At 43.6% G+C, this 22765-nt stretch overlaps 1 protein-coding gene and 1 long non-coding RNA gene across 8 annotated transcripts in view; one reads left to right on the forward strand and one right to left on the reverse strand.

The window, feature by feature from the left end:
• LOC132477321 (uncharacterized) overlaps positions 1–13542 on the forward strand; it is a 27425-nt gene extending 13883 nt beyond the window's left edge. For 2 of the 6 annotated variants that reach the window (XR_009530259.1, XR_009530263.1), the window contains exons 3-4: positions 783–911; positions 8835–13542. This is a non-coding gene — a long non-coding RNA (uncharacterized LOC132477321). Of the gene's footprint in view, positions 1–782; positions 912–1764; positions 1896–2219; positions 5208–8834 lie in introns of all 6 variants that reach the window. The other 4 variants (XR_009530261.1, XR_009530260.1, XR_009530264.1 and 1 more) reach the window with 4 other exon arrangements.
• Positions 8766–17414, reverse strand: RNF6 (ring finger protein 6). Of its 2 annotated transcripts, XM_060079587.1 has the most exons (5): positions 17065–17414; positions 16219–16329; positions 14864–15074; positions 13871–13966; positions 8766–10619 (listed from the first exon to the last, which is right to left on the reverse strand). In XM_060079587.1, exons 2-5 carry the CDS (start codon positions 16303–16305, stop codon positions 8914–8916), a joined length of 2100 nt encoding a protein of 699 aa, XP_059935570.1. In that variant the 5' UTR covers positions 16306–16329; positions 17065–17414; the 3' UTR covers positions 8766–8913. The 2 variants fall into 2 exon arrangements, 1 of the variants encoding a protein (XP_059935570.1); XR_009530258.1 differs by lacking the exons at positions 8766–10619; positions 13871–13966; positions 16219–16329 and having other exon boundaries at positions 14294–15074.
• Positions 17415–22765: the final 5351 nt, after the last annotated feature.

Here is a 22765-nt window from a genome sequence, read left to right on the forward strand (position 1 = left end):
GAGCTGTGAAAAAAAAAATTTTTTTTTTTGGTAATTAACAAAGTTAAGACACTTTAAAACATTACAAGGCTTTTTTGCCTTGCTTCTATCCACCCATGAGACCTGGGGTAAATTATTTAAGCTGTCCAGATCACCAAAAAAACTCTGAGTGTTGGGGGTCAACATTATAAAATCACTGAAGCTGTAAGTACTCCTCACCCTGTGTCAAGGGGTCAAGGTTACTCTTTGTGTCTCCGGACGACTGGACTCACACTTTCCTGAGGTGGACGTGGTAATTGCCCTTCTCCATGTACGCAGTCAACATAGTTAAACCCCTTTCTCACCTGGGCAAACTCAAGAGCTTCTTGGTGATGTTATATTGAGTAAGAAGGTGCTTAACTATCATCAACTCCCAAGACACAAACTACTCTCCCATCACACAATCACACAGAGTAAACACTTTTAAAGATTAAACCTAAATCCCTCTGCCACAGCTGATGAGGGGAGGACAACTTAAAATCTGGGAGAGGCAGCCCTCATCATCTCAAGTGCTAGCGTTCAAGATAAATTGTTTTCTTCTTTTTTATTGGAGTATAGGTGCTTTTCACTGCTGTGTCAGTTTCTGCTGTACAGCAAAATGAATCAGCCATACGTATACATATATCCCCTTTATTGGATTTCCTTCCCATTTAGGTCACCACAGAGCACCGAGTAGAGTTCCCTGTTGTGCCATAGAGTAGGTTCTCGTTAGTTATCTATCTTATTTTATTTATATTTAAATATTTATTTATTTATTTATTTAGGCTGCTTCGGGTCTTAGTTGCAGCATGCGGACTTCTTAGTTGCGGCATGTGGGATCTAACTCCCCGACCAGGGATCAAACTCGGGCCCGCTGCATTGGGAGGGCTGAGTCTTATCCACTGGAACACCAGGTACGTCCCCTAGTTATCTATTTTATACATAGTGGTGTATATATGTCAATCCCAATCTCCCAATTCATCCCACTCCCCCTTCCCCCTTGATATCCATACGTTTGTACTCTGTGTCTGTCTCTCTATTTCTGCTTTACAAATAATATCATCTATACCATTTTTCTAGATTCCACATATATGCATTAATATACAGTATTTGGTTTTCTCTTTCTGACTTACTTCGATATTTCTTCGGTTTCATTCTTTGTTAACTTCCAGGACCGTTGGGTTTTTCTGCTTTTGACTGTGCTTAACTCGATTTTCAGGATCATTCTGAGTAACGTAAATTTTTGTGGGCTGGCCTGGAACAGAAGCCTTTTCCTCTTGCCTCAAAGTACAAACGTGTGATATTATTTCCATGGTAAATGTATTCTGAATTTCCAAAAAAAAAATCTTACCAACAACTTTTAATGTACTGATACAAGCTATTTGTAAGCCAGTGTCTACCTACATACCCAAACTTTTATCCATTACTTATTAAATACATAGAGTGACCTGTTGTGTACCTGGCCTCATGCTAGGGGCCGAGGATGACTTCAAGAAGCTCACAGTTCTCAGGGGAAAACAGAGAGTAGCTGAAGCTCCTAAATGGGGGATGACAGGATTCTGGCACTTTTGCCTTGGCCCCTTCCTCCATAAAAAATATCAAAATTATATTCTACTTCTGTGTTGGTATAATGATAAATGTGATACAGGTTACATCATATTTACATAGACGTATATATTTTGATGATTTTTAAAGAAATTAAAACATTTTCATGGGCCCCTAAGAAGTAGTGCGGGTCCCAGATCTCGTGTCTGCTGTGCCCTGGAGACAGGACAAGAGGAGCATTTGCAGAAGTGATGCTGGAGGTGAGAGTCGAAGGATAAACAGGAGTTAACCAGAAAGGCCATCACAGGAAGAGAGAACAGCACGGCCACACACTTGGAAGTGCAAAGGGCAAGGTGAGGACCCCGAGAGGCCCCCTAAATAGTAGAAAATGAAGTTGCGAAAGGTAGGCAGAGGCCAAAAATATAAAGATCTTATGTGTTATTGTGAGAACAGTGAGGACGTGGACATGGGACGCACCCAAATGAGCCTGTGGAAGGACTGCCCTGAGAGACCGCAGGGGGGTTGCCGCCACTTAACGGGTGACGTGGGACATGAGCACGCCCTCACTGACCTGACACAATGGGAAGGAGACGATGAGGATTCCAAAGGACGTAGGCTGCTCAACTGGATGTGAGGAAAGAGGCAGGAATCTGGGTTCTGATTTATCCCCTTCTCAGCCCTTTCTTTAGCGCCTGACTCCCCATCAAACATACACCAACTCAAGCCAAGCAACCAACCAGCTATGGGAACGGCCACCATCGGAGGCATTTTTCCTGATCACTCTCCCATTCATCGGATTGAACTAATTGCTCCTGGTTTTTGACTGTCTCTCCAATCCCTCCTGTTCTGACACCCGATTTAAACCCAGTTCTCCACCTCGGAGGTTTATCAGTGTATTGATCACAATTTTGTACTTGAACTTTGACTCTCTGCCCTCACAGCCATGAGGCAGAGGTTCATTCTGACCCCTTGGAACGATCCTCAGCAAGCCAGTGCCACCTGACCTCCCCACAGGGGAAGGGGATCGGCCGTTCCTGCCTCGACTGAACCGGTGAACGGCAGAAGCATTGATCTCAGAAAAAGAAAGTGAGGAACACTCTGGGGGAAGATTATTTCAGTTCTGAATATACTGACCCTGAGGTTCCAAAGGGCCAGCCTAGCAGACATTAACCAAGGCTATCAAAATGCGGCCCTGCGGGCTTCCCTGGTGGCGCAGTGGTTGGGAGTCCGCCTGCCGATGCAGGGGGCACGGGTTTGTTCCCCGGTCCCGGAAGATCCCACATGCCGCGGAGCGGCTGGGCCCGTGGGCCATGGCCACTGGGCCTGCGCGTCCGGAGCCTGTGCTCCGCAACCGGAGAGGCCACAACAGTGAGAGGCCTGCGTACCGCAAAAAAAAAAAAAAAAAAAAAATGTGGTCCTGGAGTATAGGAGAACGTTCTGAGCTAGAGATGGAGATATGATGTGGGTGTATGCAGAAAAGAATTCACGTAGAAGCCTCAGACTGTCCTCGGAAAGCCCTGTGTGCAAGGTTGACCCTTGGCTAGCATCCAGGAACTTGATGTGGGGGTGTCCCCACTGTTCCCTGACAGGCGTGTCTCGATGGGCCTGAACTATCTGTGCAAATCATCTGGTTTATGCTGAACACCTGCTTCACTCCCAGGAGCCTGGAATTTTGGTACACGCCAGGCAGAGGATGCCTACACGCCCAGCCCTCAATAAATTTCAGCCACTGAGTCAGCGATGAGCTTCCCTGGGAGAAAACACTTTCCCCACGTTGTCACATTCGATGCTGGAGGAACTAAGTACGTCTGTGTGACTCCACAGGGACAGGAGTCTTGGAAGCTGGCCTGGCTTCCTCCAGACTTTGTCCCATGTGCCTTTCCCCTTTGCTGACTGTGCTTTGTCTTCTTTCCCCGTAATATATCTGAGCTGTAAGCACGACCGTATGCTGAGTCCTGAGTCCTAGCCAACCACTAACCTGGAAGTGGTCTGGGGAAACTCCAACACAGGGAGTTGTCAGGAACACCGGGTAATTCAGTGCTGGGAATTAGAATGGAATTGATCCCCTCCCAATCTACGTGGTTGCAGTGGACTGGCCACATGACCTGACCCCAGTTGGTCAGAGTGCAATGGTCCCTTGGCCTCATCCTGCAGACAAAAATGAAGATGGTGCCCTCCGACTGTAAAGCACACTGGTCTGAAATGCAGCAAAGGGTCAAGGGAAGATTAACGAAAGGCTCCCGGCTATGCCAGAAACAATACCTTATTTAACTAAGATTTAGAGCCATAGAAGGATACTCCTGACAAAATCTGAAAAACAAACAGAAACCTAAGGAGTTATGGCCATGGCTATTCCCCCAAGCAGATCAAGGATAAGACAAGATTTCTGGCATTGGATTCAAGACCGCAAATGAGATTGTTAAGGACCTGAGGACAGTTTTAAGGCAGCTGTGCTGTCACAGAAGCCTCAGCCGGTTCCACAGTTATGACTGTTCAACCTTGCAGCAGGGCCCGAACCAAGCGTGCATATCCAACCTGCTCACCAGCACCCCCCAAACCCTCCCGCCCGTGCCTTCGTTGGTGCCACCACCAGCGCCAACAGGGAATTCCTCCCTCAGGGACTCTCTGAAGGGGCCCTGACTCAGGATCTGAACCAGCCATAGTGGCTGACCAAACACGTCCAGCTAAGTGGGGCAGCAAAGAGATGCCATGAGACTGTTTCTGTCGTTCATCCTACTAAGCTTGCTCAACAAGGCCTGGTGTGTATTCTGCACCAGTAATCGATGTGCTCAGGGACATGTCCTTCCCCCTTTCTAGTTTGATCTTGATTCCACTTCACTCTAGCAGGTAGATACAAGCTACATTTATCATGTATCCCATAAGCTGGAGGGTGAGGAGTTGAAATTAAACCTGATCAAATCCAAGCTAATGAACTAGAGAAAGCCCGCGTGCAGCAACGAAGACCCAACGCAGCCAACAATAAATAATTTTTTTTAAAAAAAGCTTATTGTCAAATCCAAGCTCACGGAAGAACGGACACCATCCAGAGAACTTGAACTCAAAATTGTGACACTTCACGATACAGAAGCTACACATGCCCTTGGACTGTCTCCCACCGGGAAAATGTGAACATGTCTGAAGCTGCACAGAAGATAGTTGGATTATAGTCAAGTAGGACCATGATTAAATATGTAATTGTCTTCAAATGAGACATTAATAGAGGAAAAGTATGCCTGAAAGTGTTGAGTTTCCAGAAGAAGTGTGACTGTTGTTTTTTTAAAAATGAAAAAAGAGAAAGAAGACTATAGGGGCCAGCTCAAGAGTCTCCAGAGATGTAATGCTCAAAATAAAACAACAAACATATTTGCTGAAAGTATTTATGGATCCCCAATTATCACAAGGGCAGATACATCAGGGCCTAATACACTCCGTCACTGAAAAGCACCCCAAAACTGTCTGCCGACATCAAGGAAACGATCACCACCACTGCCATTCAGCCATGTCCTTTAGAACGTGGAACATTTGGCCCTCTCGATGAGAGCCGGCTCTGGCTTCGTGGGAAATCATCTCCTGCATCTGTGCTGAGAGAGATCCCAGGTCTCTGATTGCCAGCGTCATACAAGGTTGAGGGAGAGACCCTACAGGGGTCTGCTGCCACTGCAAAGGTAACAACCAGCCACTTCACATGGGCTCCTATTTCTACACCATTTCTTCCTCCTCTGGCCAGAGGTTATTCAAACGGAGACATGTAGGAAGATGAGAAGTTCACTGTAAGTTCTTGTGCGGGAGAAATATTTACAAAAAGGCCTCAGACAGCTTATTAACTCTGACCTTAACACAGCACCTTCAGATGCCTCATTCATCTCTTTGCTGGATTCATCCTCAGGGTATAGATTCTGTTTGCTATCTTTCAGGAGTGGTCCTTCTCTTTTCATTCTTGGGAAAGAAAAGGTGTATTTGCACATGGAAACAAAGACATGATATAACAAAGTTTCAAAATTAGACAAGTATCTTTGGGAAGGAGTTAGGCTGAAAACTTCCCAAGGCATTTCAGCTTCTCCAGGATGCAGGGCAGTGGGAAGAGCACAGGCTTTGGAGGCAAATGGTCCTGTGACTGGCTCTCTAACTCTGCCTCCTACCACGCTAAGTGGCAATAATATTTCAAGGAGAGCGTGGGAGATTAAACTAGGAACTCATGTCAAAGACTGAAAGAAACACAACCTAAGAGGGAAAGATAATCAAGTCATAACAATGCTAGTCGAAATTATAAAACTCTGGGATACAAGAAAAAGAGGGTAAAAGGATGTGATACGTAGGAAGGCAGCTAGGAAGCTGACAGTTTAGAAACAGAAGTTCACAAGACAGCCAAACCATACAGAACAAGCTCTAAGGACATGTCATGGAAAATAGTCAAATGAAGAATTTTTTTTTTATAAATTTATTTTATTTTTGGCTGCGTTGGGTCTCCGTTACTGCACGCAGGCTTTCTCTAGCTGTGGAGAGTGGGGGCTACTCTTCGTTGCGGTGCGTGGGCTTCTCATTGCAGTGGCTTCTCTTGCTGCAGAGCACGGGCTCTAGGCGTGTGGGCTTCAGTACTTGTGGCACATGGGCTCAGTGGTTGTGGCTCACGGGCTCTAGAGCGCAGGCTCAGTAGTTGTGGCGCATGGGCTTAGTTGCTCCGCAGCATGTGGGATCTCCCCGGACCAGGGCTCCAACCCGTGTCCCCTGCAATGGCAGGCAGATTCTTAACCACTGCGCCACCAGGGAAGCCCCCAAATGAAGAATTTAAGTGATTTGTTCCCTTCTTTATTGGAAGCACAAAGGGTACAATCCTTGCTGAGTAGAAGCTATAAATGAGCCTTTGTGTTTGTCATCAGCCTTGTTTACTGGGAGATGAATGAAAATATTAAAGAAAACACTTCTTTGTTCCCAACTAAGGTACCAATCTACCAAATTCATTAGGCTTTCCTGCTGCTTTCAGGGACTTCTCCATACAGTGCACAATCCAGTTCTATTTCCAGTGCCTACTTGGGAATCTCTTCACGTGCTGGTCCTCCCATGTCTTGCAAACGACTGAGGATCAACATGCTTTTTTCTCTTCTTTATCCCTACTTTGTTCATTTCCCCTTTTCTTTGTTTTCCTCTTGACTTTCCGAACTGCTCAAACCAGGGGAGGTAGAACGTCCCGAGGAAGGTTCCATATGAGCAGTAACTGCTGGATTTAGTCTCTTGTCATACAGGGGACAAATGGTGCCACGAAAGTGAGTGTGATAGATAGATACATGAAGACGGCTCCATTTCAGGTCGGACTACACTGGCCGAGCTTGTAATTTGTCCGCCCTCCTCCACTCAGAGATTCTCCACCTGTGAACACATGACTCTCCCACCTCCTCACAGTGAACTAGAAACCAAAGAATGTCTTTTGTCAACATTTTTATGCCCTTCTTCCTTTCCAGTTTCACTTCCGTCAACCTAGGCTAGATAATAACTGATGATGATGATAACTAATAGTAAAAATTGATCATAATATTTCCTTTATTGGTTTTTTGCTTCCCATCTCTCTCCACTCCACTGTGTTCTGCACGCTGCCCCATACCAATCTTCCTGAAACATGAAAAATGATCTTACCCTTCGCCAATACGATTTATCAAGAGCCATCTAGACTCTGTAAAGCAAAAATCCCGTAAGTCTGGTATCTAAAGCCTTCAAACCAAACTCCCCAGTCCTATGTCCCATATGTGACCTACATAAACCATTTACTCCAAACAAAGTTGTAAGGTCGGATCTTAACAGATGGCATCGCGAAACAGAGGAAAACTTCAAGTGAGCTTTATTAGGGGGCGCTCCCGGGCGAGGTTCACTGGTCCGAGAGAAAGGGGCCAGAGAAGTCGGACCCGGGCGAGGGTTGGGCAAGATTTTACAGGGGAAGAAGGGAAAGGGGTGTGGTGAATCTGGGAGGGCGCAGGGTATTCCTTATCTGGTGGTGTCTTCGGGTATCGTGGCAATATCTGGTGCCAGTATCTGGTGCCGGTTACATCAGTCTTGGGACCGCTAGTCCCGCCCCTCGAAAGGTGGGAAGGCTGGGCCGGGTGGAAAGCCCCCAGGTCAGTTTCTGGAACTGGGTGGTCCGGAGAGTTTCGGTCTGATGCAACCTGTGAATCTGATTGCGTTCCCCTGCCTCGGGCCAGTTGGCCTTACAAAAGTCACCACCTTTACTAAAATCTCACTCCAGGGGCTAAATGCACCCCCTAACAAGTTCTGTGAGTGCATCTTACTGAACGAACTACACGTAATCACTAATTGGAAACAAAAACTAAATCTTGAGATATACCTAAATTTCACAGAATCGGCCTTGAGGTATTTGTTCTGGTGATTTTGTCCAAGTGGTATCACCATAGCAAACTATGTCATTTATTCATAAACAAACATAAAAGTCAGAACAATAACTCCTTTTATTGATCGATTTCCGATTTTCTAAGAGCAAATCTGTCTTTCCCACGAAGACAGGGACTTTGTCCTCTGCTGAATCCTCAACACCTGTAACACTGCCTGGCATCGAGTTAGTGCGAAATAACTACTTCTTTCAGTGAATAAACCACGGTGGACCAATAGAGAAGAATAGTTGACACATTTTAATATTTATTGGTAAAAATAGATCTTCAATGCATACTTCGTGTTTTAAAGTCTACATTCTCTTAACTTTTCTTGCTGCTGTTGTTATTGTTTCATTTGGAGTTTTTTGGTCTCCAGTTGAACTTAACATATTATCTATGCATTTGATTCTTTATAGACCCTTGGTTTTAGATTTTAAACTAAATTTGAGAAACCATGCATATTGTATATCTTACTTAATGTAATCCAAAAAATTGTCTGCACTTTCAAAAAGGTCACAAAAAGGTAGAACTCAAGTTAAATAACCTCTATGTTCTAAAATTTCCATGTTCCATTTCTGAAAAAAGAAATACTTGTTCAGTGTTATATATTGCTTGCTGTCTAATAAGTCAGAGTGTCAGAGACGCTTCATAAATTATGTCTATTTTTAAATATCTTAATCTACTTCCTCCCAGAGATGATCCTGTAAGTATTAAAGTTGTGCTTAGCATGACAAAATTACCAAAATAAAAACATTTTAAAAGTTATTTGGTTCTAGCAATATTAACTATTCTGTACTTTAGGATAGTTTAACATTTACATTTTAAAGTTTCTATAAATTTTCTCTTTTTAACAAGTTAAAAAAGCACACAAAAAAATAGTTCAAACTATAATCATCTGTTGTTTTTCATCCTGGTTAGCTTATCACAAATAATTCAACAAAAGAATGCCTGAATACTCAGCTCTACTAAGATGCAACATTTGACTGGATCCAGCATGTCACCCGTTGTTTGCTGTACTGGACCCTAAGACAGGCTCCCGACAGACAGGGCACGTGCAATTCTCTGAGAGCCACCGGTCGATACAGTGGATGTGAAATTCATGCATGCAAGGTAACTGCCTGAGCTTGTTTCCAGTTACGTAGTCACTGATGCAAACACTACAGGTTTTCCCTAGTTCGCTATCGATACTGCTGTGCTCATAGTTCCGGGTGGAAAGATTGTCAATCTGCCCTTTGGTTAAACCACGTGTGCGGTCATCATCCTCCCTTTCATTAAGCAAGAAGGTACCAAGGTGAAGGATAGGTAGGGTGCCAGTTTCGACTAAGTTACTTGAATTTCGCGACTGCCTGCCACCTCTGTTTGGGGCACGAGGCGGGGTGTTAGGGCTGTCTTCTCGGGTCCACCTGCCTTGGGAGGACCCTCCCCTGTGCTGGCTGACGGCCTCACCGAGGAGACTCACTTCTGAGTGTGTCTCTGGCCGATGCTGACCACTTGTCTGAGCCTCTGACTCATATTCGGCCTCCACTAGAGAACTCAGTTCTCCAAGTCCATTCACGATCTGCCTTACAATTGATCGAAGAACCACCGATGATGGTTCAGCGAGCTCATTCTCAGAAATCCTATGAAGAGGAACAGTTATGGTAGTGACGGAGGATCGCATACCTGAGCGCTCTAAACGAGAGCCGGTGCGCCGAAAGCCCCCACTACTGCTTTCCACAGTGATTGTGTCTTCTGGCAGCCCCACCCTAGATCGAGTTCTGTTTGCAATACTGTCCCAGTCTCTGCTTTCTCCAGGAGGAATCCTTCTCAGTTGAAGGTTCATTGTGACTGCTGGATGTCGTCGTGCAGCAGTGGAGGACCTGCTGGACTCTCCTTCTTCTTCTCCTGTGGCTCTTGACCCAAGTCTTGAGTTAGAGAATGGAGTATATGCGGTACCTCTGCCTTCTCGGTCTTGCTGTGGAAAGACACGAGATCTACCTCTCCTCCTAACAGACCGCATACTAGTTTGCTGAAAAGGTCTACTTTCCCTTTGTGAACTAGGATAAACAGTGCCACTTTGCCTCTGAATTGGTGACCGGCTTCGGCTACTGCGTAATCTTATTGGCTCTAATCTTTGGTTTGTATTCCTCACTGTGACATTGGTTCTAGCCCCATTTTCCCAAACATGGGCTGCTCCAAATCGCTGCCCCTCCCTTTGCCTGAGTTCACTACCACCTGATGGACGACTGAAATTAGTGCGTGGAGCACTAGTTGTAGGGGTGCCAACCGCCCCCCCAATTCCATTTCTTAATCTTCCGAATGCTGACAAAGATCCTTCTACTGAATTCCGCCCCCTCGATCCAAGCCTAGCTCTCGGAACGCTGGCACCACTACCACTGAGGTTCCCTGCAGCTCGGCTCCTTGTTCGCCTGGCCACAGGACTACTTGATCTCTGCGGCCCATCTGTAGTGTGATCTTGGCTGACATCTGAAAGTGGAACGCCCACATAATCTTCGCCATCCATTTCAAATCCTCTATCCTCGTGATTGATGTGGATTTCCAGACTAAATTGGAACTCTCCACTGTGTGGGTTTGTTCGACTCCCAGCTCTCCAAGTCTGGTTCCCATTCTGTCCACTTCGAGTTGCGTTTCTCCTGAGAGGAAAGGTGTTGATCCATTCCAGCAGAGACTGTTCACGTGAACTTTCTCGAGGGACCCCTGAGTCTGGAAAGCAAACCAAATCAACTTAACATCAATTCCTAAAATCTATCTTTAGATCTTTACTGAAAGCTTGTAAGATAAACTAAGTTTTTATTAAATTAAAAATATAATTAAGAACATCAGTGCATTTTAATGAATGAAAAACGGCCAAAAAACTGAACTTTCTAAAAGAAAGGTGTATACTATAAGCATACTATAATATACACTGTATCAAAATTATAAACTTTTAAATACTATTTGTGCAAAGGTGTGAAGAAATCCTCACTTTTGCTTTCTATATGCCTGTTATTGGCAAAATATTAAGGCAAATGAAAAATATATCCAGTATCAAAACTGTACATTTAAATTGCTTTATTGGGACTTGCCTGGTGGCACAGTGGATAAGACTCCACGCTCCCAATGCAGGGGGCCTGGGTTTGATCCCTGGTCAGGGAACTAGATCCCACATGCATGCTGCAGCTAAGAGTTTGCATGCCACAACTAAGGAGCCCACCTGCCACAACTAAGACCCGCTGCAACTAACTAAATAAAAATAAATATTTAAAAAATTGCTTTATTCATATGGCAGTATCAATAAAATACAGTGGCAAAACTTATATATAATTTATCTTGAATTTTTAGAATTCTTTGGTAAAGGTAACTCAATCTTTTTTGCAGTTAGGTATTTTGGTAACCTTAAGAATTTTATCCTATTTCTCAGAAACTGCCAAAAATGTATAAGCCAAGAAATATGGCTTTATGAGTAAACTGTTAGAACCACATTATATCTTCGTATGAAGATAGGAAACTTCAGGCATGTTACTTAAGTTCTCTGGCTAAATCCTTATCTGTAAATTTGATAATAATCGTATAGATGTCAAAGGATTATCATGAGGATAAAATAAGATACTGTATATAAAATGATTAGTATAATATCTGGCACATAGGAAGCACTCAATAAATGTTAGCCATTATATATAATACAATAAAATACATTCTCTGTTCATTTAGAACATGAGCTGCATGAAGACAATGAGTTTTGCCTTATTTTACTCACTGTTAAATCCCCAACCCCTACAACAGTATTTGGGACAAATCAGACTGTCAGTTAATACTGTTGAATGAATCGATTTAGAAATAAATGTGCCCTGGGACTTCCCTGGTGGTGCAGTGGTTAAGAATCCACCCGCTAATGCAGGGGACACGGGTTTGATCCCTGGTCCAGGAAGATCCCACATGCCGCGGAGCAGTTAAGCCTGTGCACCGCAACTCCTGAGCCTGCGCTCTAGAGCCCGCGAGCCACAATTACTGAGCCCATGGGCCGCAACTACTGAAGCCCGTGTGCCTAGAGCCCGTGCTCCACAACAAGAGAAGCCACCGCAATGAGAAGCCTGCGCACCACAACGGAGAGCAGCCTCCGCTCACTGCAACCAGAGAAAGCCCACACCCAGCAACGAAGACCCAACACAGCCAAAAATAAAATAAAATTAAAAAAATATATACATTTTAAAAAAAAGAAAGAAAGAAATGTGCCCCTAATAAACTTCTTTGAGTATGTCAGTGCTACTGTGGGAAGCTTTAAGTTTTCCATTTTAACCAGTGGATTAGATAAAGTACAAAACTCAATGAAAAGCATTCTAATGCACATTAGCTACACAGACTTTACCAAGTTCATTCTTCTCAAAAACAGTTGTTAAATGAGACTGCTTTGATTTTATTTCATTACTCCAATCTCTCATAAAAATTTTTTTTAAATATTAAAGCTAAACCTGTTAATCAGCTGCTGGCATCAATAAAAATAGCAACTTCAGCCATATTCTAAAGGTATAAGCTATTTCACATGTGATGAGTACATTTTCCCTTAAAACATATTCAAAGGACCAGTATTACCAGCTATACCAATATAGTACAATTTGCATATCTAAACATAAAGAAGAAAAAGGGTTAATATCCACTTTCCATTTTAATTTGCAAAAAGATATTAGTAAAGGGCAGGTAAACATTAAGTCATTCTAGATGCCACTTCTTTCTTTAATTACTAGAATATAGTGATGGCAGTGTGTGAAAGAGGTCACTCATATCTCACAAAATCCGTCACCCCATTCTTCCACTGGAAATGCACTGAAGTGGTCCTGTGAACAACCTGGCATCTGGGTGTGGCCCCGGGACTAAGTTCTCATCAATCGAACGGGAGTGGAAGTGAGAGAGCTCATTTTCAGGCAGGGGCCTAGGCCTTCTCTTGGAACCTGGAACTGCCAGCTGGAAACTAGAAGTGGCTGTGACTTAGCTTGATCACGCAAACCATACCCTGGAGCAGCAGTCAGTGCCCAGTGAACCTTTCTGCAACAGTGGAGATGTTCTGTACCTGTGCTGTCCAATACAGAAGCCACTAGCCACAGTGGACTATTAAACACTTGAACGTGGCTAATGTGACTGAGGAACTGAATTTTCAATTTTATTAAATTTAAATAAGCCCATGTGGCCAGTAGCTACTGCACTGGACAGCACAGTTGTAGAACCACTGTGCTGGCTGTGTGGGTCCCAGAAGGCTTTATGGATTAACATGTGTCTGCCCTGGACTGTGAGCACAAAACAAAAGTAAACTTCTATCTCATCAGCGAATGCATTTGGGGTTTTTAATAGTCTTCACCCTAACTAATACCATGATCTTGATATAATATGTGAAACTACTACTAATGAACACCTCTGGAGAAGGAAGTAGAACTGGTAAGAGGGACCTTAAAGTTGGCTTTACCTTTAACTCTATACACTTCTGTTTAGTTTGAATTTTGGTTTTTTTACAAGTGATTTGTTTTTTTATAAGAACTTCTTATATTACGACTTAGTGTCTGTTCAGTAAAATGACACAACACAAAACCAATAAAACAAAGCAACAAAAATAGGTTTTCCTGACTCAGTCTTTCTGTATTGTTCTGTATAAATTTTTAGAAGCTAAGTTTAGTTATATTACTTAAAAAAAAAAACAGTAGTGTGTAAATTCTAAAATTAAAAAGAACTCTGCTGGTAATTAATTGTATACTATTTCATACACATGAGCTCCCTGAAGGCAATAGGTGTGTAAGACATCTTTATATGCAACCCCTGTCCTGTATTACCTAACTATACCGCTCGGCATCTAATATGTAAATACTACCTGAATGATTATCACATTTAATCTGGAAAACACTAAAAACAAACATTGTACAAGGTCCTGTAAGTTCATTTCTGCAATTACTCCAATCAAACCTGTTCCTATGGAAAGGAGTCTACAATACCTCCGGTGTTTGTCCCATTTCTCAAGTCAGGCTGAGATGCTAGCTGTTCCCTGACTCCATCTAACCGTTGTTGTAATTCTTCTGATGTTATTTCTCCTAAAACAATGGAAAAGTGCCCACTAAAATTAAAATCTTTAAATTACTAAGTTTTATGAAAACTCATGAAGGGTAAGACTAATCTTTAGCAATCTGTAGAAGACATTCTATTGTTTTCATGTTCTATAAATTGAACACAGCAAAAAATGTTTAATTCATGCAAATACACATCATTTTTGTTGTTTCATTTATCAATGTTTTATTTAAATTAAAATAAGATTTAATTTGAATCATTAATGAAGTGCTCCTAGTTGATATACTTAGGAACCTATAAGCTATAATTCTGTGGCTTTTCGTCAGAGTTAAAAAGAAATGAAGAAGGGAGTATTTCCAGAGAAAATTTCAGATCTTTATTTATTTGAATTTTACCTAGTTCATTATATGGGTAATGAATGCCCTTCATTATATGGGTATACAGAATGCAAATATGCAACACACAAATATATACAAGCATACAAGTTTCAATTAGTTCATCTGTGAAATTAATTGGTAAAACATTAATGGAGCACATTGGACTTTGGGGGAGTCATTAATTCAGCTAAATAAATACATGATAAGACCTCCAATGAGTTAGAATTAGGTTTTAAATGAATCATATTTTATTTGTACGAATATTACTTAAGAGACATAGGACCACATACATATCTGACACTATCATGTACATTAACCTGTTGGTTTGACACTTGGGTAACAGTGCTCTAGGTTCAATATTCTTACCTACTTGTAAAATACAGAAGTGAGCCAGTGATTTTCTATGTTGTTATGTTACAATGCTCTTAAAGTCACAAAAACAGTACACTATATTTTGAGAGAGGGAAGATGGGGTAAAAACCCCTCCTTATTTTGAAACTTCTAATAATGCTGGAAAAGGTATTTCCTCTTTTACCCATCTCTTACCAGGGGTGCCTAAAAGATTATGGTCTCTCATTAGCCGGTAATCTTCATCACTGAGATCATTAATAAACTGATAATAGGCTTCTTCTCTGTGGAGACGCTCTTGCTGCCACCTTCTCTCGTTTTCATGACGATTCTGTTCTTGAGATGAGGTTTCTTCACCACCACCATCTGATCTAGATCTAGACCAATTCATGCTGAGATTCCTGGCTTTCTGTTCAAACAGTATATACACAATTCAAGGTATTAGTCATGGACTACACATGGCTTCATATTTTAACTTAGTTTTTTCATTTTCATTTTAAAATTCTGTCCACTACTCAAATACGTCATATGCCAAATCTTGCAGTGAAGAACTTACATATAAAATGAATAACGGCTCCTAGGTGATAGAACACAACTGGACCTACTTCTTTGCCTAAAGCCATCCTCTAAGTCAGATTGGATTTGGTTGCACCACACATTTCTCACAGCTGAAAATCAAAGTGATTATCTCATTTTTTACGTCTTTGACTCTCCTGTTGGCCTAAAAGCCCTCACTGATGTTCCAAATATCTGGGTATTTCACATTACCATAGAAATCTTAAGCTTGAATTATGCACATTCTTTACTTCATAAGCAAAGGACTATTGGGTATCAGAAGGGTATCATTTACATTTATTTCCAGTAAGGGTATTCTTCCCAAAATAAAGTTCATAAATGTAATATTACCCCCCCTGCACTTTGCTGAGGTAAAAAATAACTTAGCTGAACAGACTTGGAGTTGATTTTCCCTACAGCTAACAGGAAACAATACTCTGTGCACAGCTCTGGGGATTGTAAAAGCACGTAAGAGCCTTTGGGTTTCCCCATAGGAAACCTTGTTCCTAAGCCTGGAATGGTTAGTCCCGGAGGTCTCTGAGTGCCAGTGAAACTTCCTGACCTTGCTAGGCAAACACTGCTTTTGGATTATACTGAAATGTCATTCCTGAGAAGTTTACTTTTAAACCATAAGGAAATCAAGGGAGGAAAGTATTTGTTTCATAAATATCTCAGAATTTCTTAAACACATCTATTTACTAAGTTGTTAAAGCTACAGTTCTCAACTGGGAATGCACATCAAATTCCCTTGAGGAAATTTTTTAAAATACAGATGCCAAGGGCTTCCCTGGCGGCGCAGTGGTTGAGAGTCCGTCTGCCGATGCAGGGGACACGGGTTCGTGCCCCGGTCCGGGAGGATCCCACATGCCGCGGAGCGGCTGGGCCCATGAGCCATGGCCGCTGAGCCTGCGCGTCCGCAACGGGAGAGGCCACAACAGTGAGAGGACCGCGTACCGCAAAAAAAAAAAAAAAAAAAAAAACAGATGCCCAGAGCTCACCCCCAATCCTAGGTCAGAATTTTCCACGGTAGGGCCCAGGTCTACCTTCAGAGCTGATCTGGGTGTTCTGTGGCTGAAATAAACCATTCCTTGACGATTTCTGGTAGATCACTAAAGGGTACGTGTCATACAGCACATGACTTAATAAAGGCCGCAGGATCGAATGACCAGGTGACCAGAGAAGCAACTTCGGTAACTAGGACTCAGTGTTTAATAAGCAAGCTACTTTAAAAACAGAGTGAAATTAGCCTACAAGTCTGAACTACTGTATGAGTTAGCAACTAACCAATCTCATGCACATTCTGACATTAAATTACAACTTCCAGGGATTTTTTCACAGTGATCCCTACGTCATGTTTTAAAGGAAAGATCGAGTAGCACTATCCATTCACATGCAAATTAACATCAAAAACTCCACATTTCTTTCCATTTTCAGAATAATTAGGACTAGACCATCGTTAGCAAAGAGCATATTCGGTAGGTACAGCAGTAATAAGGTTTCTGTATTCAACAGTTTAAATATCTGAAACCTACCATAAAGCCAAGCTACTTTAATATTATTCAAAACTTTAAGAGCTTCTCCTTAAGTGGTCATGTTCTCGTACAATTAACCACAATTAAGTCCACGTGAATACCTTACTTGCCTTTCAATATGCTTTTAATATATGCAATGGTATCCATCCTTCCACTCTGTGTGCTTTTTTTGACAGCTGCCCATCCTAAGCGATAAAAGGGAGCTGAATTATTCAATAAGTTGCCTCTTTGAAGGCTAGGAACGGCTAGTCGTCTCCCAACTCTACTGTAAAGTCAAGGCAAAATCTCCAGTGGATTCTGTTAGAAACTCACCTAGAAAATGAGATCCCCAAACAATTAGGTCATGGAAATCTCCCTCACGGCCCGTTTCTGCCACAACAGAAACTAGGCCTTTCTTTCCTCCACCGTCACCCTTCCTGGGATGACAACTCTTCTCTCAAGGCCTTCCTTCCCACGCCGCTCCCACTCGGGTGTTGCCAGGCTTAGGGGCCTCCAGCTTACTTCTAAACCTTCACTCGCTCGCCACCCTTGCCCTCCGCCCCGATACTGGTTCCCTTCCTGGAAGTTGCGACGGAAGCTCGCGCCGGGGTAGGGCCACCAGTACAATAAACAAACTGGACTCGGGCCCAACCAACCTCTCCCCAACCGGGCCTAGAGTAACGTTTCCCTTAGCGACCTAGATTCTCACAATGAAGCCAGTGACGCGGGGCCTCGGAGCCAATCACCGGCCAGGGCAGGGCATCTAGACCGCAGGTAGCCAATCAGGAGAGGCGGGGCCCAGGGAGGGCCTGCGGTGACGCGTCTCCCGGAAGCCGCGGGGGGCCCGGTGCTTCCCCCGAGCTCGCTACGCCGGGGACCTGGCCGTCTTCCCGCTACCTGGAGAGAAGCGTGCGGCCCCGGAGGCTGTGACCGGGCGGCGGGCGGGGCTCGCATCCGCGCCTCCGGAGGCCGCTGGGCCCTCTGCTCGTCTGCTGAAGAGAAGCCTGCTGCAGCGGGACGGTCCAGCCGGAGCGGAGGCTCTGGAGGAGGGACGGCAGGCCCCACCCGTGTCTCCCTACGGCCGGGCCGCCCCCTGCGCGACAGGAGGCGCTCAGCCGCCGCCGGGCGCTCGCCGGTCCGTCTGGAAACTGCGTCCGGTAGGATCCCGGATGCCGCGTGCCGCGTTGCGGCTTTCGGCGCTCGCGCCCGCGCTGATGTCACGTGGACGCCTCTCCAGCCGGCGTGCGGCGGCCCAAGGACGACTTGGGCTGGAGTGCAGCCCAGCGGTCTGTTCCTGTCCCTTGACTGCCTGGGTACCACGTAGATCACCACCCAGGCGCTTTCCCTTATTGCCAATCGGAAATTACAAACCCTAATCAATTTTCGAGTGCCTTTACTCGGGTTTCAGTGAAGAAAGTGAATTCTCGCTAGGAATGCGCTTTTAACCCACGCCCCTCCCCACAGTCGCGTCTCTGGTTTTATTTCTGAGATGTGACGCTTACCAAACTCGCCTCACCACTAGTTACGCCCTTGACTGAGTCCCTGCCCAGCCTGGTATAGGCTCCCCGACTGCCCTACCCTCTAGAAGGTTTAATCATTGCACCGTGCTCACCGTGCTGTGATTCTTCATTCGTTCGTTCATTCATTCATTCACTCATTCATTCCTGCCTTATCTTTGGAGGAGCTAATCTATCCCGGCCCTCATGCTTAGCGCCTGGGTAACAAACTTTAGCATCCATGAGCTACCAGTGTAGTAGGGGTAGAAGGGACAGGGTTTTTTAGAAATCGGCATATTGTTGTAGATACGAAAATGGAAATATACAAACGATGCAGTCTTCAAGGCCCTTCACGATATCTCTGCTGTATACCACTACAGACTGGGCGCTTCTTGGCATTCTGGAACTACTTGAAGTTCAATTAAGCAACCCTCAACCCCACTTTTTCCTTTATCTCCCAGGACTCATTTCATATCTCATGGTCAAGGGATTTTTTTTCTGATACCTCTGAAGTGGCACTCTAACCCCAACGTCCAACCACGCATAAAGCTAGGCCCATGTCCCTAGTACGGTGGCTCCCATAGCTTCCTCTGTATAATTATTTTAGCACTTACTCATTTACTTAACAAATATTTACTGGGTGCCACTAGGAATGAGGTGCTGATGCTAACAGCAGAAGATAAGACAAACCAGGCCCGTGCCTTCCTTTTGAATGGAAGAAGACAGCCACTGAACGAGTACCTACAATGATTTTCCGTTGTTTTATAGTTCTCTCCCATCTAAGAGTCCAAACTCCTTCAGTTCAAACAAATGGATTTATTCATTTTTAGAGTCCCAGAGCTCAGCATGGCACCTGGCACAAAATGCCCCTCAGCCAACTGCGTGGATGAGCAGAGAAAAATGCAAACTTGTTACAAACAGGATTAATGCATGTTAGTACAATGACCTCAGGAATTCTGAGTACACGTCTGAGAAAATCACATGTGAGATATCCAAAATTCAAGCAGAAATCATTTTAAATACCTATACCAGTTGTAATGAGTGTAATACGCCATCAAGTGCAAATACTTTAAAACGTTAAACCGAAAAGACGTGTATATATCCTAAGAGTCAAAAAATATAAAGTCTAATCAAGTGATTTACCTGGTGGGAGGCTGCAAATTTCTGTGGATAGATAGTCAGGTAATGTATGGAACTTGAATCCAATACCTTGCTTCACTTTTGTAGCCCAAGACAAAGTGACTATAAAGGAGTCGTACGTATGATAATGGGGACAGAGAGAGGGGTCATTCTGGATTTCTGTATTTCCATCTCTCATCACCTGCCAAAATCTTGGGTCTAATTAATCTCGTTTGCTGGGGTACTACCTCGCCTTTTTAGTGTGTAGGCGTCTTTCAACTCCAGGACTTTTTACAATGAAGAATAAAAAGGTATAAAAGAATTAAAACCATAACATTAGAAGGATTTTCTGTATATTTGCTATTTTATGTACTTATAGTGTTTAAGTGATTTTGGCTTCTTAGAATGACAGCCTTAATTAAAATTTAAAATCCAAACTGAGATGTGGATTTAGACTTTTATGTTTAAGTCTTTTTTTTTTTTTTTTTTTCTTTTTGGCCGTGCCGCCTGGCTTGCAGGATCTTAATTCCCCCACCAGGGATTGAACCCGGGCCCACGGCAGCGAGAGCCCCGAGTTCTAACCACTGGATCACCAGGGAATTCCCTTAAGTCGAAATCTTAATAAGTTTGTGGACAGTATAAGAACAGCTAAGAAAAATTTAGGCTCATCATATTGTTTTCTGATTAATTTTAAGATTATTATTTAAGGATTCAGGAAGACATTAAATCCAACATTTGAAGTACTATAAATGAAAAAATATTACATTTATAAACAGTTTAAAATGTTTGTTTGAAGATGATTAATTAAATAAGTATGTGAATGAGATCTAAATTTAGTCAAAGTCTAATTCCAAATGACTGTTAAAGTTTACTTATTATTAGAATAATGAGAGCTGTAAACTAGATTTAAAAGCCTAAGGTTTAAGTAGGGCATTGAATTGGAATTTGATAAGTTGAATATTAACTGTTTAAAGCAAAGATTTTTTAAAAGAGTATTTTATTAATTTCCTCTTAAAATATATTTTTAAAAGAGCTTTATTGAGCTATAATTCACATACCATAAAATTCACCCATTTAAAGTGTACAATTCAGTGATTTTTACTATATGCACAGAGTTGTGCAGTCATCACCACAGTCTAATTTTGTAATATTTTCATCACCCCTAAAAGAAATCTCACACCCATTAGCAGTCATCCCATTCCTTCCCACCCCACTCCCAGCCCCTGGTAGTCACTAAGACACTTTCTGTCTCAGTGCATTTGCCTATAGGACATATCCTGTAGATGGAATCATGCAAGGGCAGCCTTTTACACCTGGCTTCTTTCACTTAGCACTGTTTTAAAGGGCCATCCACATTGCAGCCTGGGTCAGTGCTCCATTCCTAAAGAGAAACTTCTTAATAGCCTTTTTCTGCACATGAAAACCACTTTCAAGGACACCCCCTGTTATGGGTTGAATGTGCCCCTCCACTCATATTTTGAAACCCTAATCTCCCCCCGCCCCATCTCAGAATGTGACTTAATTTGGAGATAGGGCCTTAAAGTGTTAATTAAGTTAAAATGAGGCTATTAGGGTGAGTTCTAATCCTATCTGACCAGTGTCCTTCTATGAAGAGGAAATCTGGACACGTGAAAAGATACCAGGGATGTGTGTACACAGAGGAAAGGCCATGTACAGGCACAGCAAGGAGGCAGCCATCTGCAAGCTTAGGAGAGAGACCTCAGAAGAAACTAGACCTGCTGACAGCTTGATCTTGGACTTCCAACCTCCGGAACAGTGAGAAATAAATTTCTGTTGTTTAAGCCACTCAGTCTATGGTGTTTTGTTACGGCAGCCCTAGCAAACTAATGCAACCCCTACATCAATAGCTTAGAGTTTTACTCTATCAGAAATTCCTCCAGATAGAAGCATGTGCCCAGGGAAATGGAGCACTCAAGCTCCTAAACCTGTGTTCTAGAGATGTCCATCATTTCCTTTCAGAGAACCTGCCAGCTGCTTGGAAGGAGCCACTCTAGACCATGTGACCCCACCTCTCTGGCCATGGCTATTTGAGATAAGGTACATGTTCCAGATGTTCTGGGAATTTGGAATTGTCATGGAGATATTGTCGGTTAACTGTGAGTAAAAGAACTGAAAGGTCATAGAGATGAAAAGGCTAAGACCTCTCAGACGGCGGCCTTGAGCAAGTAAACAGGCATTAGAAAAGGAACCGAGAGCTTGCCAGTTCCCTAGGGGCTCCGTTACTTTGTCAGCAAATGGGTCTGTGTGATTCTCCTATGCCTTTACATCATTCTCTGTCTTTAATTAGGTTATTTTACTGGGGTTCTTGCAGCTAAAAATTCTTCCTCTGAATCAGCCAGGATTCAAGGCAGGATGCAAACACCACTTTACATTTTTAAAGCAGAAAGGTATTTAGTACAGGGAATTAGGCGCCTACAAAATCATTGCAATGGACAGGGGAGTGTGGGCCGTGGGTTGAGCCTCAGACCGACTCCCACATACGTTCAGGACCGACCTCAGAGGCGAGCTACCACTTCTGAGGTCGCCACTGGAGTCCCGGGTTCAGGAATGTCCGGCATCAGCTGCTGTAATCCAGCGATCTGGAAGCCAACAGCAGAAATCCTCTGTTCCCAGAGCCATGGGTTATCTCTTAACACCGTCAAAGCCGGGAACCACGCTGAATCACTACTGCAGAAAATCCTCACACTCCAGAGCCTTGCTTACCATCAGGAGAACAGCCCAAAGTGGGTAGAAATACAGCTTCTGCTTCAGCTCGGTTTTCCACATCTTGTTGAACACTTTTAGCTGGCAGCACCTGATTTGCATCCAGAACTGTGGGTGCAGGAAAGCCTGGGTCATGTCATTCCTCGTGTTCCAGGCTTTATACAAGATGGCACACCAGAAGAAGGGAAGAATGGAGGTTGAGCAAGGAGGTTGAAAGTACCCAGGGTCATTCTCACCCATCTCACCTATCCAGTGCGGCCAGAGGCTGTCTTGGGTCAGGTTCTCTAGAAACAGAGCCTGCAACAAGGATTCTTGTTCAAGTGATTTTATGAGGGGAGTGCTCTCTGGAAAAGGCGAGTGAAGGAAGCAGGACTGGCCAGGAAGACAAGGAAATAAGAATGAGCCTCAGCTGATCCCACACAATTCACCAGCAAGTCTTATCCAAGAAGGCCAGCTTTTTGTACCCCCATTACCCCTGGATGAGGTCTTCGATGCAGGAGGACAAGAGAAGGTGGCATCTGGAATGGTTATCCAGTGCTCACAGCAGCTGGGGTACAGATGCACTAGCTTATAAGTGGGTTTGGGCAGGGTGCTGTCTTCCACCTTTGCAATGTTCAGATTGCTTGCTTTTTGCATAAAGCTACTCCATCTAAGCACAGTTTCTCCAGAATTCTTACTAGCCACAATTTCTGGGA

This window comes from Mesoplodon densirostris, chromosome 17, assembly GCF_025265405.1.
Source record: "Mesoplodon densirostris isolate mMesDen1 chromosome 17, mMesDen1 primary haplotype, whole genome shotgun sequence".
Lineage (NCBI taxonomy): Eukaryota > Metazoa > Chordata > Mammalia > Artiodactyla > Ziphiidae > Mesoplodon > Mesoplodon densirostris.

Bases quoted from the DNA above. Each gene is read 5' to 3' on its own strand.
- RNF6 (XM_060079587.1), bottom strand. From the start codon at position 16,305: ATGGTTTATTTCAGCCACAGAACACCCAGATCAGCTCTGAAGGTAGAC. The intron at 15,075-16,218 runs GTGAGCTCTGGG...CTGTTTGAACAG, and splicing joins ATTCTGACCTAGGATTGGGG to AAAGCCAGGAATCTCAGCAT. The intron at 10,620-13,870 runs GTATTGTAGACT...TTTGCTTTCCAG, and splicing joins AAATGGGACAAACACCGGAG to ACTCAGGGGTCCCTCGAGAA.